Source organism: Pongo abelii, chromosome 2 (genome assembly GCF_028885655.2).
Source record: "Pongo abelii isolate AG06213 chromosome 2, NHGRI_mPonAbe1-v2.0_pri, whole genome shotgun sequence".
Taxonomy (NCBI): Eukaryota; Metazoa; Chordata; class Mammalia; order Primates; family Hominidae; genus Pongo; species Pongo abelii.
In genome coordinates this window covers 109,933,292-109,946,663 of record NC_085928.1, presented here as the reverse complement: position 1 = coordinate 109,946,663, position 13,372 = coordinate 109,933,292, and the positions used below count along the sequence as shown (strand labels likewise).

General features: G+C 46.7%; 2 protein-coding genes across 13 annotated transcripts in view; one reads left to right on the top strand and one right to left on the bottom strand.

Moving 5' to 3' along the window:
- Nucleotides 1-275: 275 nt before the first annotated feature.
- Nucleotides 276-12,049, bottom strand: LOC103888565 (serine/arginine repetitive matrix protein 1-like). The gene is made up of 3 exons (XM_009239150.4): nt 11,619-12,049; nt 6,928-7,094; nt 276-804 (listed from the first exon to the last, which is right to left on the bottom strand). The coding sequence occupies exons 1-3, from the start codon at nt 12,047-12,049 to the stop codon at nt 755-757; spliced, it is 648 nt and encodes a 215-aa protein (XP_009237425.3). The 3' UTR covers nt 276-754.
- ZKSCAN7 (zinc finger with KRAB and SCAN domains 7) overlaps nt 11,688-13,372 on the top strand; it is a 24,069-nt gene continuing 22,384 nt past the window's right edge. For 5 of the 12 annotated variants that reach the window (XM_054550944.2, XM_054550943.2, XM_054550942.2 and 2 more), the window contains exon 1: nt 11,793-11,962. The gene's annotated coding sequence lies outside the window, so the exon portion shown is untranslated. Of the gene's footprint in view, nt 12,000-13,372 lie in introns of all 12 variants that reach the window. The other 7 variants (XM_054550945.2, XM_063722110.1, XM_024244868.3 and 4 more) reach the window with 4 other exon arrangements.

Here is a 13,372-nt window from a genome sequence, read left to right as displayed (position 1 = left end):
AGAAGAACAATGTGTAGAACCCCCAGGAAGGAAGCACTTAGAGCAGGGGTGGTACTGGCTGAGGAGCCAGAGGCCTGCAGGGTCCTAAATGCCATTGCTAATGCACTCGGTCCCCAGCAGGTCACCGCTGTTCTTTAGGCCTGTCTGTCCACCTGTCATTGCATCTGGAGTTGGTTCCCTCCAGTGGGTTCTTGGTCTTGCTGACTTCAAGAATGAAGCCGCGGACCTCTGCGGTGAGTGTTACAACTCTTAAAGGTGGCACGGACCCAAAGAGTGAGCAGCAGCAAGATTTATTGTGAAGAGTGAAAGAACAAAGCTTCCACAGTATGGAAGGTGACCCAAGCAGGTTGCTGCTTCTGGCTGGGGTGGCCAGCTTTTATCTCCTTATTTGTCCCTGCCCATGTCCTGCTGATTGGTCCGTTTTACAGAGTGCTGATTGGTGCATTTACAATCCTTTAGCTAGACACAGAGTGCTGATTGGTGCGTTTACAATCCTCTAGCTAGACAGAAAAGTTCTCCAAGTCCCCACTCGACCCAGGAAGTCCAGCTGGTTTCACCTCTCAATCCCTCCCTCTAAGCAGGACCCCCCAACTGCTGTTGGGAATTGGGTGATGACCACTCTAGCTAATTCCTGCTGGATAGGGGTAAAGAAGGGGCTCTGCAGTGGTAGTGTCCTCCAGAGGGGAAATCTCTAGGCCAGACAGAGGGCCAGTGGGTCGATCCAGGGGTCCTCAGTAGAAGTTGTTAGTTGAGCTCATTTGGGATTCCATTTGTAAGACCATCTGTAGCTTGACGGCCTTAATCCTGGAGGAAACAAATTTGACAAGGAGGTTAAAAATACAGGGCCTGAAGGTGAGTAATAGCAAGATGGCTGTCATGGGATCTAGAAAGGGGAGAAGCCATGTCACCCAACTCCAGAGGTTGGTATAAGAGTTTGAAAGGCGTTGTCTGATTTCAGAAGCCTTTTCCTGTAATGCCAGGCAGTGTCTCATACTATCCTTGACTGGTTAGTGTAAAAGCAACACTCTTCTCCTAAGAAGGTGCAAAGTCCTCCTTTCTCAGCAGTGAGGCGATCTAGGCCTAGGCAGTTTTGGAGAGTCACTACTGCCAAACAGTCTATTTGGGATTGTAGAGTAAGGATAGATTTTGTTATTTCTTGTAAACTGTCTGAGAAATCCTTTGAGAGTGTGTGGTAGTAGGATAATACATGTTACACTGTTAACTTTTAGCACACTTTACTTTTGTTGAAAACCTTGTAAGTTTGGGATTTTAATTATTCTGTGCTATTAATAAGACCTCGTTCAGTCCATATTAACTTAGAATTGGTATAGATGGCTCCTTCCTGATTCTGCAAGTACTTTAAAGTTCAGCTGAATGCAAACAGCTCGCAGGTTTGAGCAGACCAATTACTAGGCAATTTTCTTAACTCTGCTTCTACAAGAGCTTCCTTATCACTTACTGAATACCCACTGTGTCTTTTCCCCTTAATCACCCAGGAGGAACCATCTATCATCCTGTCCTGAAGGGAGTTCCTCCTAGGTCTGCTCGGACCTTTGTATGGTAATTAATTAAGATTCAGATCCCCTGTTAGGAAACTTGCTAGGTTAAGGATTTTTGATAGGAAGGCTATGGGTTGTCAGTGGCCTCAGTGCTTTCGGGCTACACCCTTGTTTACACTGACAACAAGGTGGTATTGGAGTGTTATAGAGTTATGGAGAAGACCTTCAATTATTAATTATAGGTTTTAAATTTACACTGACTTTCAAAGAAATAGGGTACACTGTTTTTTCTTTACTACTTCTCTCTTTCTCTCTTTCTCTTCATCTCTTCTTTCTTTTTCCTTCTCTTTGACTTTCTGTCTCTCTCTTTCTCTCTGACTCTCTTTGACTTTCTGTCTTCCCCCCTCTCTCTCTCTCTGTCTCTTCCCCCTCTCTCTCTGACTTTCTCTCTATTTCTTTCTTTCCTTCTTTCTTTCTTTCTCTGACTTTCTGCCTCTATTTCTTTTCTTCTCTCTTTGACTTTCTCTGCCTCTGCCAGCCGCTTATGCTGCTGTTCTCCCTTCTCTTTCCCCTTTTGATGGCTTTGGCAGTGTAAGACTGCCACCTCCTTGGGTTTTTGCACTGCGTACAATAATTCCATGATTTCCTTGTGGTATTTAATGAGGGTTTCACCATTAAAGGTTAGGAACTCCCTTACTTTCCATATTGCAGCATGGGCATGTAGGATTAGATAAGCATACTTGCTATCTGTATACACATTTATTCTTTTTCCCTTTCCCAGTTCTAAGGCTCGGGTAAGTGCCACTAGTTCTGCTAACTGGTTGCTGGTACCTGGGGGAAGAGGCTTACTTTCAAGTACTGTTACATCACTAACTATGGCATAACCTGCCATTTGTATCCCATTCTCCACAAATGAACTTCCGTTGGTATACAGGTTAAGGTCAGGATTAGCTAAGGGGATTTCTAAGAGATTCTTTTGGGTGGCGTAAGTCTGGACTATAATTTGTTGGCAGTCATGCTTGATTGGTTCCCCATCCTCTGGGAGAAAAGTGGCAGGGTTGAGGGCCACACACAGGCATATTTGAAGCACTGGTCCCTCAAGGAGTAGCACCTGGTATCTAAGCAGGCAGTTGTCTGATAGCCATAAACTTCCTTTGACACCTAGTATGCCATTTACGTCATGAGTAATCCAGTTGGCGAGATCCTTTCCTTGTATTATTTTGATAGCCTCTGACACTAAGATGGCCACCGCTGCAACTACTCGTAAACAGTGAGGCCAGCCTTTTGCTATTATATCAGTTTCCTTACTTAGGTATTCCACTGGTTGTGGGGTTGTCCCACGAGTCTGAGTAAGGGCTCTAAGAGCTATTCCTGCTCTCTCTGTGACATATAAAGGAAGTGTTGTCCTGTGGGAAGGCTTAAGGCTGGAGCTTGTACTAGGGCCTGCTTTAAGGTTTTGAATTCTGTTTCTGTTTCTGGTTCCCATTCTACTAGATTAATATTTGCCCTCTGGGTCTCCTTGATTAGAGTATAGAGTGGCCTGGCCATCTCACTGTATCCAGGGATCCATAGTTGGCAAAAGCCAGTGATTCCAAGGAACCCCTGCAATTGTTTTAATGTCTTAGGGCAGGGATAAGCCAGTAGAGGCTGTATTCATTCCTCACTGAGGGCCCTGGTTCATCTGGCTAAGATTAGGCCTAGATATTTGACTTAAGTTGGGCCTACTATTTAGTTGCCTTATACCCTTGATTAGCTAGAAAGTTCAAGAGATCTAGAATAGCCTGCTGGCACGAGGCTTCTGAACTAGTAGCCAAAAGTAAATCATCCACATACTGAAGGACCAGAGTGCCTAGACTTGAGAAGTGGCCTAGATCTCGGGCCAGTGCCTGACCAAACAGATGAGGGCTATCCCTAAACCCTCAGGGCAAGACCATCCACATAAGTTGGGATGTGTGGTCTGTGCAATCCTCAAAGACAAAGAGAAACTGGGTGTAGACTGCAGGGGAATACAGAAGAAGGCATCCTTGAGGTCCAGAACTGTGAACCATTCTGCTTCCTCTGGTATTTGAGAGAGCAGGGCATAGGGGTTGCATACAACTGGATATAGAGGAATTACTGCCTCATTGATGAGTCTAAAATCTTGCACTAGTCTCCACTGACTGTTTGGTTTTTGTACTGCTAGAATTGGGGTGTTGCAGGGACTCCTGCATTTTCTTACTAAGCCTTGAGCTTTTAAATGTCTAACAGTATCCTGTAATCCTTTATGAGCTTCAGGCCTTAAGGGATATTGCCTTTGATAAGGAAAAGTGGTGGGGTATTTTAGCCTGATTTGGAGTGGGTGGGCATTTTTTGCCTTCCGAATTGTCCTTTCAATGCCCAGATTTCAGGGTTGATTCACTCCTCAAGCAGGGGACAACAAATGGGTAACTTGTTCCCCATATTCATATAGATAATAGCTCCAGCTTTGGCTAATATGTCCCTCCCTAATAAGGGTATGGGACTTTCAGGCATAACAAGAAAGGCATGTGAAAAGAGCAAAGTCTCCCAATTACAACTGAGAAGGTGGGAGAAATACCTGGTTACAGGCTGTCCCAAGATTCCTTGGATGGTAACGGACCTGAGGACAGCTGTCTGGGACAGGAGATTAACACTGAGAAAGCCATGCCAGTGTCCAGGAGGAAGTCAATTTCCTGGCCCTCAATGGTTAAACATACCCAGGGCTCAGTGAGGGTGATGACATGAGCTGGTGCTTGCCCCAGGCACCCTCAGTCCTGTTGTTGGATCATCTGGTTGGGGGCTTCTGGCCCAGAGAACCTTTGTCCTCTGGGGCAGTGCACCTTCCAGTGATTGCCTCAGCATAGTGGACATGGGCGAGGAGGCAGCTTGTTTCTCGTTGGACAATCTTTTTTAAAGTGTCCTTGCAAACCATGCTGATAACAAGCCCTACTAGGTGATTGGCCTGCTCCATTTTCTGTCCTCTCTGAACCACCAAGGTTTGCTTGTCTGAGGGCCATGACTAAGGCTGCAGCCTTTCTCTGATCTCACTTTTCCTTTTTGGCTTGTTCCTCTTGGTCCCTATTATAGAACACCGAGGTTGCCAGGTTTAATAATGCCTCCAGATTTTGTTCATGGCCCAGGGCTCGCTTTTGGAGCTTTCTCCTGATATCTGGGGCTGATTGGGTAATAAACTTATCTTTTAGGATCAATTGACCCTTGAGGGAGTCAGGTGACAGGGCAGTGTATTTTCTTAAGGCCTCCCGTAGCTGCTTGAGGAGGGTGGTAGGATTTTTCTTCCTTTCCCTGAGTTATGGTGGACATCACTGAATAATTCATGAGCTTTTTCTAACTCTCTTTAGTCCTTCTAGAACACAGGTCAGCAGATGCTTACGACTCCAGTTCCCATGATCTGAGTCTGGGTCCCAGTAGGGATCCATACTGGGGAAGGCTTGCTGACCAGCAGGGAATTTGTCCCTTTCTTCAGCTGTCATTCTATCATTTACTTGACTAAGATACCAGGTATCTCCAAACTCTCAGGCTGCAGCTAAAGCTGCATTCTTTCCATTAAAGGCCAGGGTTTGATCTAACAATAGCATGACATCTCTCCAAGTGAGGTCAAGGGTTTGCCCTAGACTCTGTAGGACATCTATGTACCTATCAGAATCATCTGAAAACTTCCCCAGATCTGCCTTAATCTGCTTTAAATCAGAGAGTGAGAAGGGGACACATACCTGGGTTGGGCCAAATTCCCCTCCCCCTACAGCTTGAAGAGGACATAACCAATAGCCTGGGGGTTTTTGTGGTCCTTTGGAAATTTCTTTATTTCCTTCTGAGCTGGGGAGATTAGAGAAGGCTTATCATTAATAGGAAGGGAAGCTATAGAGAGGCTAGGATATGGGGGTAAGCTGAGAGGTCCTCCTGTGGGATGTAAATTGCAAGCTTTGCATAGTCGTGGATTCTCCTTCAATGAAAAGAAAGCTTGGACATAATGTATTTCACTTCATTTGCCTTCCCTCTTTCAGAAAAGGTAAAGCTGCAGGATAGGATAGTATTGTAATTTATACTTGCCTCAGGTGACCATTTCTCCCCATCAGAGAGAAAATATTGTGGCCAGGCCATAGTGCAGAAAAAAATAAGCCGATACTTTTTCAGGGTTTATGGGTCAAATTGCTCCCAATGGCTTAGGATGCATTTCAAGGGTAAGCCTGTTGATGCCTGAGTGTTTCCCATGTGAAAGAAAAAACTGCCCACAGTTTTGGTTTTTTGTTACCCCCACCCCCCAACCCCTCAAGAACCTGCAATGGTCCCTGGACCCTGCTGATTGGAATAGTTGTGCTAACCAATGCAGCACCAGATCCCCCTCTTGCCCAAGAACCCAAAACAGTCCCTGGACCCTGCTGATCAGAATAGTTGCACTCACAACACAGCAGCAGAAACACTAGTTTTCCTCTTAGACCACAAAGAGGATTGAGGAAAGTCAGATTTAGTAGCCCTTACCAACGCATTCTCAAAAACCTGCACCTTGCCTGTCCTCTTAGACCACAAAGAGGACCGAGAAAAATTGGATTTAGTGGCCCTTATCAACACATTCTTGAAAACCTGTTAGAGTCCTAAGCATTTTTTTCCTGTTAGTATTGGGACCTTACCCTTGTCTTATAAAGATGTTATGTCTCAAAATGGAGTGGAGGGCCATACCCTGAGGGATGGAAGGGATCTCCAGGGTTGGAAGAGTGATGCCTTTTGTCCTCAATTCTCATCATACAAATAGGAAGAATATAATTTCTGAGGCTCCTCATATCCTAGCTTCAGGAATAGCTTTTGTTAGGCCTGCTAGTCTGAGGAGGGATCCTAAAATTCCAGATAGTCCCCCCCACCGATGGGGCTTTGGGCAAAAATTATGTCTTTCTGATTGTTGAGCCCAGGTGCCTAAAGAACAGAGTCCCAAAATTTATACTAGAAATCATTCTTATAGGAGAAACTAGAAAGCACCAGAGACAGGGAGTGGTTTTTAGAAGCGGGAGTAGCCTCAGAGACAGGCATTAGAACCCAGGAGGCAAGGGTCAGGGTAGATAGGATAGATGGGCGAGTCTTGCTTGGGCAACATGACTTTGAGAGTTCCACTCATGGTTACAGGGTCAACAAACTTTTTGTCAGGACCCCGGAGCTGAATGGCTTTCCTCTCTGTCGACCCTCGGCTCAGTCCAGAAGTACAGGAAAAGTGGAAGCTGGTTCCAGGCAAAGCAATGCTCCCAACTCCGAAGAGTCTGGAGTTGTTAGAGAGCCCTTTCCCAGAAAGCCTGACACCCGTGTCTTTAGTCCAGTGGCCACGCTAGTCGCTTTTAACTGGCTGACAGGTGCCTGGCATTTAGCCCCCCAATTCTAAGGAAAAATAGGACAGAATAGCAAGTGAAAGGGGTCCAATGGTACTCACTGCTTGGCGATAGTCCCTTCGTGGTCAACAAGATGTGTCCGGAGTTGGTTCCTTCTGGTGGGTTCTTGGTCTCACTGACTTCAAGAATGAAGCTGTGGACCTTCGCCATGAGTGTCACAGCTCTTAAAGATGGCATGGACCCAAAGAGTGAGCAGCAGCAAGATTTACTGTGAAGAGCAAAAGAACAAAGCTTCCACAGCATGGAAGGGAACCCAAATGGGTTGTCACTGCTGGCTGGGGTGGCCAGTTTTATCCCCTTATTTGTCCCTGCCCATATCCTGCTGATTGGTCCCTTTTACAGAGGGCTAATTGGTCCATTTTACAGAGTGCTGACAGGTGCATTTACAATCCTCTAGCTAGACACAGAGTGCTGATTGGTGCATTTTTACAGGGTGCTGATTGGTGCATTTACAATCCTTTAGCTAGACACAGAGTGCTGATTGGTGTGTTTATAATCCTCTAGCTACACAGAAAAGTTCTCCAAGTCCTCACTTGACCCAGGAAGTCCAGCTGGCTTCACCTGTCATCATGAGGGAGAATCCATACCAATGATGACAAGTGGGGGCAGCCTGGGGCCACAGCTCCCATGCTGGGGTCCCAGATGGCTTGCCTACAGGCAATTGCCTGGGACAAGTCCTGAACTAAAGAGCACAAGAAGCAATTTGTATTAGTCCATTCTCACACTGCTATAAAGAACTATCTGAGATGGGTAATTTATGAAGAAAAAATGTTTAATCAGCTTATAGTTCTGCAGGCTTAACAGGAAGCATGACTGGGAGGTCTCAGGAAATTTATGATCACGGCGGAATGTGAAGGGGAACCAAATACCTTCTGCACATGGTGGCAGGAGAGAGAGAGAGCGAAGGCGGATGTGCTACACACTTTTAAATGATCAGATCTCATGAGACGTCACTCACTATCATGAGAACAGCAAGGGGGAAATCTGCCCCCATGATCTAATCACCTCCAACTGGGCCCCTCCTCCAATTTGACATGAGATTTGGGCAGGGACACAAATCCAAACCATATCACCACTCCCTCCGTGGTCTTTGCACACTTGGAACAACTTCCATTTCCCTCTAGGAAGCTCAGAGGCCTATGGGGTTTGGTGGTTCACTCACCTGAGATCAGCTCCCCAAAGGAGTCCCTGAGACCCCAGCACTGAGAAAACCCTTCCTCTCACCAAGTCACCCCCAGGCCTATGTTTGGTAACCATCACTGACCCTCCCCACTCTCCTAACACCATTGGCAGGAAGAAGCCTGACAGGAATTAAGAAACAGGAATGAATGAAGGTCAGAGAAAGCATCTTGCAATAGAAAGAAGAGGAGGAATGGTCTAAAGACCAGAAATCAAAGTCTAACTTACCCGTCTCAGCCAGTAAAATGTTACTCAGCTACTAGGCTGTTTGCCAAGCCTCAGGGTCCTCATCTGCAAACTAATGATCCTATGATACTGTTGTAGAGGCACTGGAGTGCAAAGCGGATAAGCAGCTATAAGGGATGTCCGTGTCTCATTCCCTTCAAGCCCCTCTACATAGCTGGCCACCATAGGCAACTTTCTACAACCCAGACTGATCAGCTCATTCCCTGTTAAAAGCCTTCCACAGCAAACTGGATCAAGGACACATTTCTTAGAAGCTATATTGGACTTTGTGTTGGATGCCATGAAAACTATGGTGGCCCGACCGTAGGGCACTCACATCCAGCTAAGGGAACAGCCATGTCAAGAGTTAGTGTCAGGGAACTCACCTGTGAACCAGAGAGATATGGTGTCAGCCAAGATGGGGCTTACAGTACAGTAGGGAGGCCAGTAAGTAGACAGTGTTAGTGCAGTATGCCCAATAGGGACCATAACCTATTGGTTATGGCAATAGCATAACATTGCGGGCCACTACAGGAGCAAAAAGGAAGCCACACCTAATCTAGGTGGGGTGCAGAAAAGGCTTCCTGGAGAAAGGGTTTCTTGGCAGTGTTTTAAAGGATAAGTAGGAGTTTTCCAGGTGAAAGGAGGGTCTCTCCATTCTCTTAGTTAGGGCTTGGGCCCCATTCACTCCCATTCACAGTGGGCTGGGGTTTTCTTCCCATATCATGGCAAGTCCCCCCATCCCATGTGTCTAGGGCCCCACCTTCTTTTCAGGGTATATAGGAGAGTTCTGGCTGTTGAAAAGGGACTATCCACACAGATGATGTCAGAACGTCTGAGCGGTTTGGGGGCAGACTCTCCAGACCTGTGATCCTCTCTTTGTGGGTTTTTGTTTTGTTGTGTTTGTTTTTGACAGGGTCTTGTCGCCCAGGCTGGAGTGCAGTGGCAGAAACACTGCTCGCTGCAGCCTCAACTTCCTGGGCTCAAGTAATCCTCTCACCTCAGCCTCCAGAGTAGGTGGGACTACAGGTGTGTGCCACCAAGCCCGGCTAAGTTTTAAATTTTTTGTAGAGACAGGGTTTCACCATGTTGCCCAGGCTGGTCTCAAACCCCTGGCTTCAAGTGATCCACCTGCCTTGGCCTCCCAAAGTGTTAGGATTACAGGGTGAGCCACTGTGCCCAGCCTCTTTGTGGTCTTAAATCCAGGAAGTTCCTGGGGACACACTTCTCGCAGCTGCCCTCACCCCAAGCAGGATTTAACACGGGAAGTGATAGTGATGATGCAGAGCAGCACAGTAATTGCTATAGATATTCTCTTTTTTTATTATTACATACATACAGGGCAAACATGGCAGGCCTTAACATTAATATGGATACAGGGGATGAACTGAGAAGAAACAAGGATAGTAAACACAATACTAGAAAACACCTATAATACTTACAATGTGTCAGACACCATTCTAAGTGCTTTATGTATTTTATCTCATCCAATCCTCAAAACAACTCTGCAATTCAAGTATATTATTATCCCCATTTTCCAAATAAGGAAGCTATGCACAGAGAGGCTAAGTAACTTGTCCATGGTCACTCAGCTCATGGGATGACACCCAGGGTTCTAGTTTGGGTCCCTGGGTGAATGATAATACTTTTTACAGTGATGGGAACATGGGTTGGAGCTTCAGGGTTGTGGATAGATGGTAAGTTTCATTTCAGGCATTTAGAATTTGAGTTACCTATTTCTTAGCTCTCATACCAAAGCTTGGGTGATGATTTTCAAGAGAGATCAAGTTGGAGTACAGAATTCCTAAAGGCCTTCTGTGGTTGTCTTTGGCCCAAAGGTAGGTGTCCTAAGGTGCTATATCGAGGCATCATCGAGTGTCTTGCCCACTGGGGCCCAACCCAGTCATGGTAGATCAGGCCAGGCCCACAGTGTTGGTCACAGAAGTGCCTCTGAACTCTAAACACACTGCTCAGATGGGCCTGGTCTTTACAGCCAATGAAAGCCAACCACTTGCGCATGAAACAGCTCTGAAGAATAAAAACCCTCAATCTTGGTTTCCAAATCCTTGTGTCTCCTATAATAGGAAGCCAGGACTGCAGGACAACACGTGGTCAAGGAGATCTGAAAATCAGGTCTGAGAGCATTTAGCCTGGCCTTGGGAGACTTCCTCCTCAACAATCCTAAACTTCTGGGGCCTTGATTTGCCTTCCACCTCAAGAATCCTAAGCTTCTGAGGCCTTGATTTGCCAGTAGGCAATGTCTAGCATCAATGTCAGGCAGAGGCTGGGGTTCCTGGTTTTAAATAGCCAAAACCTCCTTGTGAGATTTCCAAATGGAGACGGGGACCTTGATGACAGGAAACCACCCATTAGGATCAATGGACAAAGATTGCTCCAAGAGATTACTTTTAAGCTTGTGGAAACTCTGGAGCAGGACTTCTGGTGTCTTTGTTTCTATCTTGGCTCATGCAGATATATGAGGAACATATGTCAGGGCCAGGGTTAGGCCCAGGACACCTTTGAAATGTTGCCACCTCTAGACAGTCCAGGAGACTATTTACTTTGGGCCCTGTAAAGGACCTATCTCCTGTGCTATAATAAAGATACACAGTTAACTTCATCACACTCTTTGCCCTTCACCCATGGTCATTAACACACAGGGCCTGCTCAATCATGTTTGTAACAAGGACCAGTTCATATCCTACTTCTGTATGCAAACCATTCTTCAAAGAGAAGGTCACCTGGGTACCACCTGCCACCCAGAGGCTAGACAACTGCCTCCTAGGTTACAAACTGTCCCCACACCTTCTCAGTTTATCTGCTCCTTGGTCTCCCTAGGAACCTTTATGTGGACACCAGAATGCTGGTGCTGTCTTACGAAATATTAACCACATTTATGGGCCAAAATATCACAATTTCTAGACATGCTTCTTCATTTTTAAGATGGGGGATGCTTGCTGCTCCCTTCACTGAGACTTCAGATTGGGCATCACACATGGTATAACTGACTGCTCAGGATATGCCAAGCCTTTTGCTATGTAGTGTCTGTTACCTCGTGCGGGGCTCCCAGCCCTGTGAGGTACGCATTATGCTCTGCATTTTTTTCAGATGAGCAAACAGGCTTGGAGGTTGGGTATCTTTCCCAAGGACACCAGGAGGAGAGGGTGTAGAGCTGGGATGCGTCTGGATCCCCCGACTATGGCCTGAGAGCGGGATGTGAGTGGCCTGGGCCCTCGCCAGACCCCGACCCCGCCCGCGGCAGGTGGCCGGGCACAGCCCAGAAGAAAGCCCTGCCAGTTCTCCCGGGTGCGGGGACGCGCGCGCCCACCTTCGCAAACGAGACTTCCGGGATCCCGGAGGGGGCGGAAGTCGAGGCCTCTCTCGCTTCCGGCTCGGCCATTGTTTTTGGTCTAACGGGCAGTGGAGTGTCCGGCTTCGGTGCCGAGTGCCACCGCGAGTGGGCCGAGACGCGGAGGGAGGCGCGGCCGGAGCTCGGGTCGCCGACGCTGGCCAGGACCGCGCTTCTTCCCGGCGGCAGGCGGCGCGGTCCCCGTGACTCTCAGAAGCCGCCCAATGTAGAGCCGCTTCTTTGTCCCATACCCCTGACCATTCGTGCGTGGCACGGAGCCGGGTATCTGCGGGTACAGCGATGAACAGGGCAGACGTGGCCAGGTGAGCGGCGCTGCTGAAGCCTGGTTTAACACGAAAGGTAGATCGCTGTTTTCCCAGCTCTTGCAGTAGGAAACTATGAACCGTCATATTTGGGTCAGACCCAGGCTCAGAATCGCAGACGTGGAGCGTGACTTGGAAATGCAAAAATCCAATTGAGATTTTAAAGTGATGAGCATTCGGAACACTATGGGAAGCAGGAGAATGGCCTGAACTTTCTACATGTATGGGATCTTAGAGCAGAGTTTACAGATTATTTTAAAGTCCTTCTTTGTCTTTTTAAAGAGATTGAGACACAGGGATCTGGGACTCTTGGTGAATTGGAAGCACAGCACAGATGGCCTAGTTACCAGTAAGGTGCTGATTTTAAAACGTTCAAAGTTTTCCTCCACTTCAGTGTCAGCTAAATGTATCATATTCATTCGTTTCCCAATTAACGTGTGCCATGTACACACGTGTACAAAGATGACTGGAAGTCAGCTCTGCCCTTTGTATCCTCCCAGAAAGCAGGGGAGACAGTCGTGTAAACCACAAACGATTACAGTGTGAGATGTGCTCTACTAGAGGTTTGAATGAAAAAGGTAGTTTGGGATCACTGAGACAATAACCACCCCTCTAAGCCTAGCGTGATCAGGAAGGCTTTCTAGGGGAGGTGCATTGAGTAAAAAAAGGTCTGGTATTTTCTGATTCCATTTGGTTCCTTTCCTTTGGTGGCCATCCAGCAGTTTGGAGGGTGAGAGTGGTGAGTTGTGCATAAACTAGTTAAAGGGTTATAGTGAGAGGTACACAAAGGGAAGCTACCAGCACTCTTCGTGATGGGGCAATCAGGAAAACCAAGAAAAAATTGCCTTTGTTCATGGTCTTGACAGACAAGTTTGTCAAAAGTTGAAGAAGAAAAATTCAAAGAAAGAGTATGTGTGGCTTCTAAGTGTGTCTCTAGAGCTTTAGCTCCAAACTTTCTTTATTTTGCATTTCTATCAGTAGAAGAGGTTTGATCACCTACTCCCTACATTGGTTTATTTGTAATTTAAACATGAGTACTACTATACAAATTGTAATGCACATTATAAAACATACATCAAATAGGAGTTAAATAACTTAGTATTTTCTCTTGCACCCTTTGGGATGTCCTGCATTTCCCACATTGGAGACCACTGCTGTCTTTGTAGCATGGGTACTTGGGGTGAGTGGTAGGGGGTGTGGCTGGTTGTGAAGGGGGTAAGGGCAGGTTGTGAAGGGCTGTGAATGCAAGGCATAGACATTTAGATTTTATCCTGTAGGTAATAGGAGCCACTGAAACTTTAAGAAGGGCATCATTTGGAGAGATACTTAGCAAGAATGCCTGGTTGTGTTCTTTTTTCCTGGAGCTTTGTTTTTTAACTCAGTGGAGGATTGTCATCAGCCTGGGGCTGA

Coding starts and splice junctions, on each gene's coding strand:
- LOC103888565 (XM_009239150.4), bottom strand. CDS start 12,049: ATGACGGTTCATAGTTTCCTACTGCAAGAGCTGGGAAAACAGCGATCT. Junction 7,095..11,618: donor CGGAAGTCTCGTTTGCGAAG/GTGGGCGCGCGC, acceptor TGCTCTTCACAG/TAAATCTTGCTGCTGCTCAC. Junction 805..6,927: donor GAAGGGACTATCGCCAAGCA/GTGAGTACCATT, acceptor TGTTTCCTCCAG/GATTAAGGCCGTCAAGCTAC.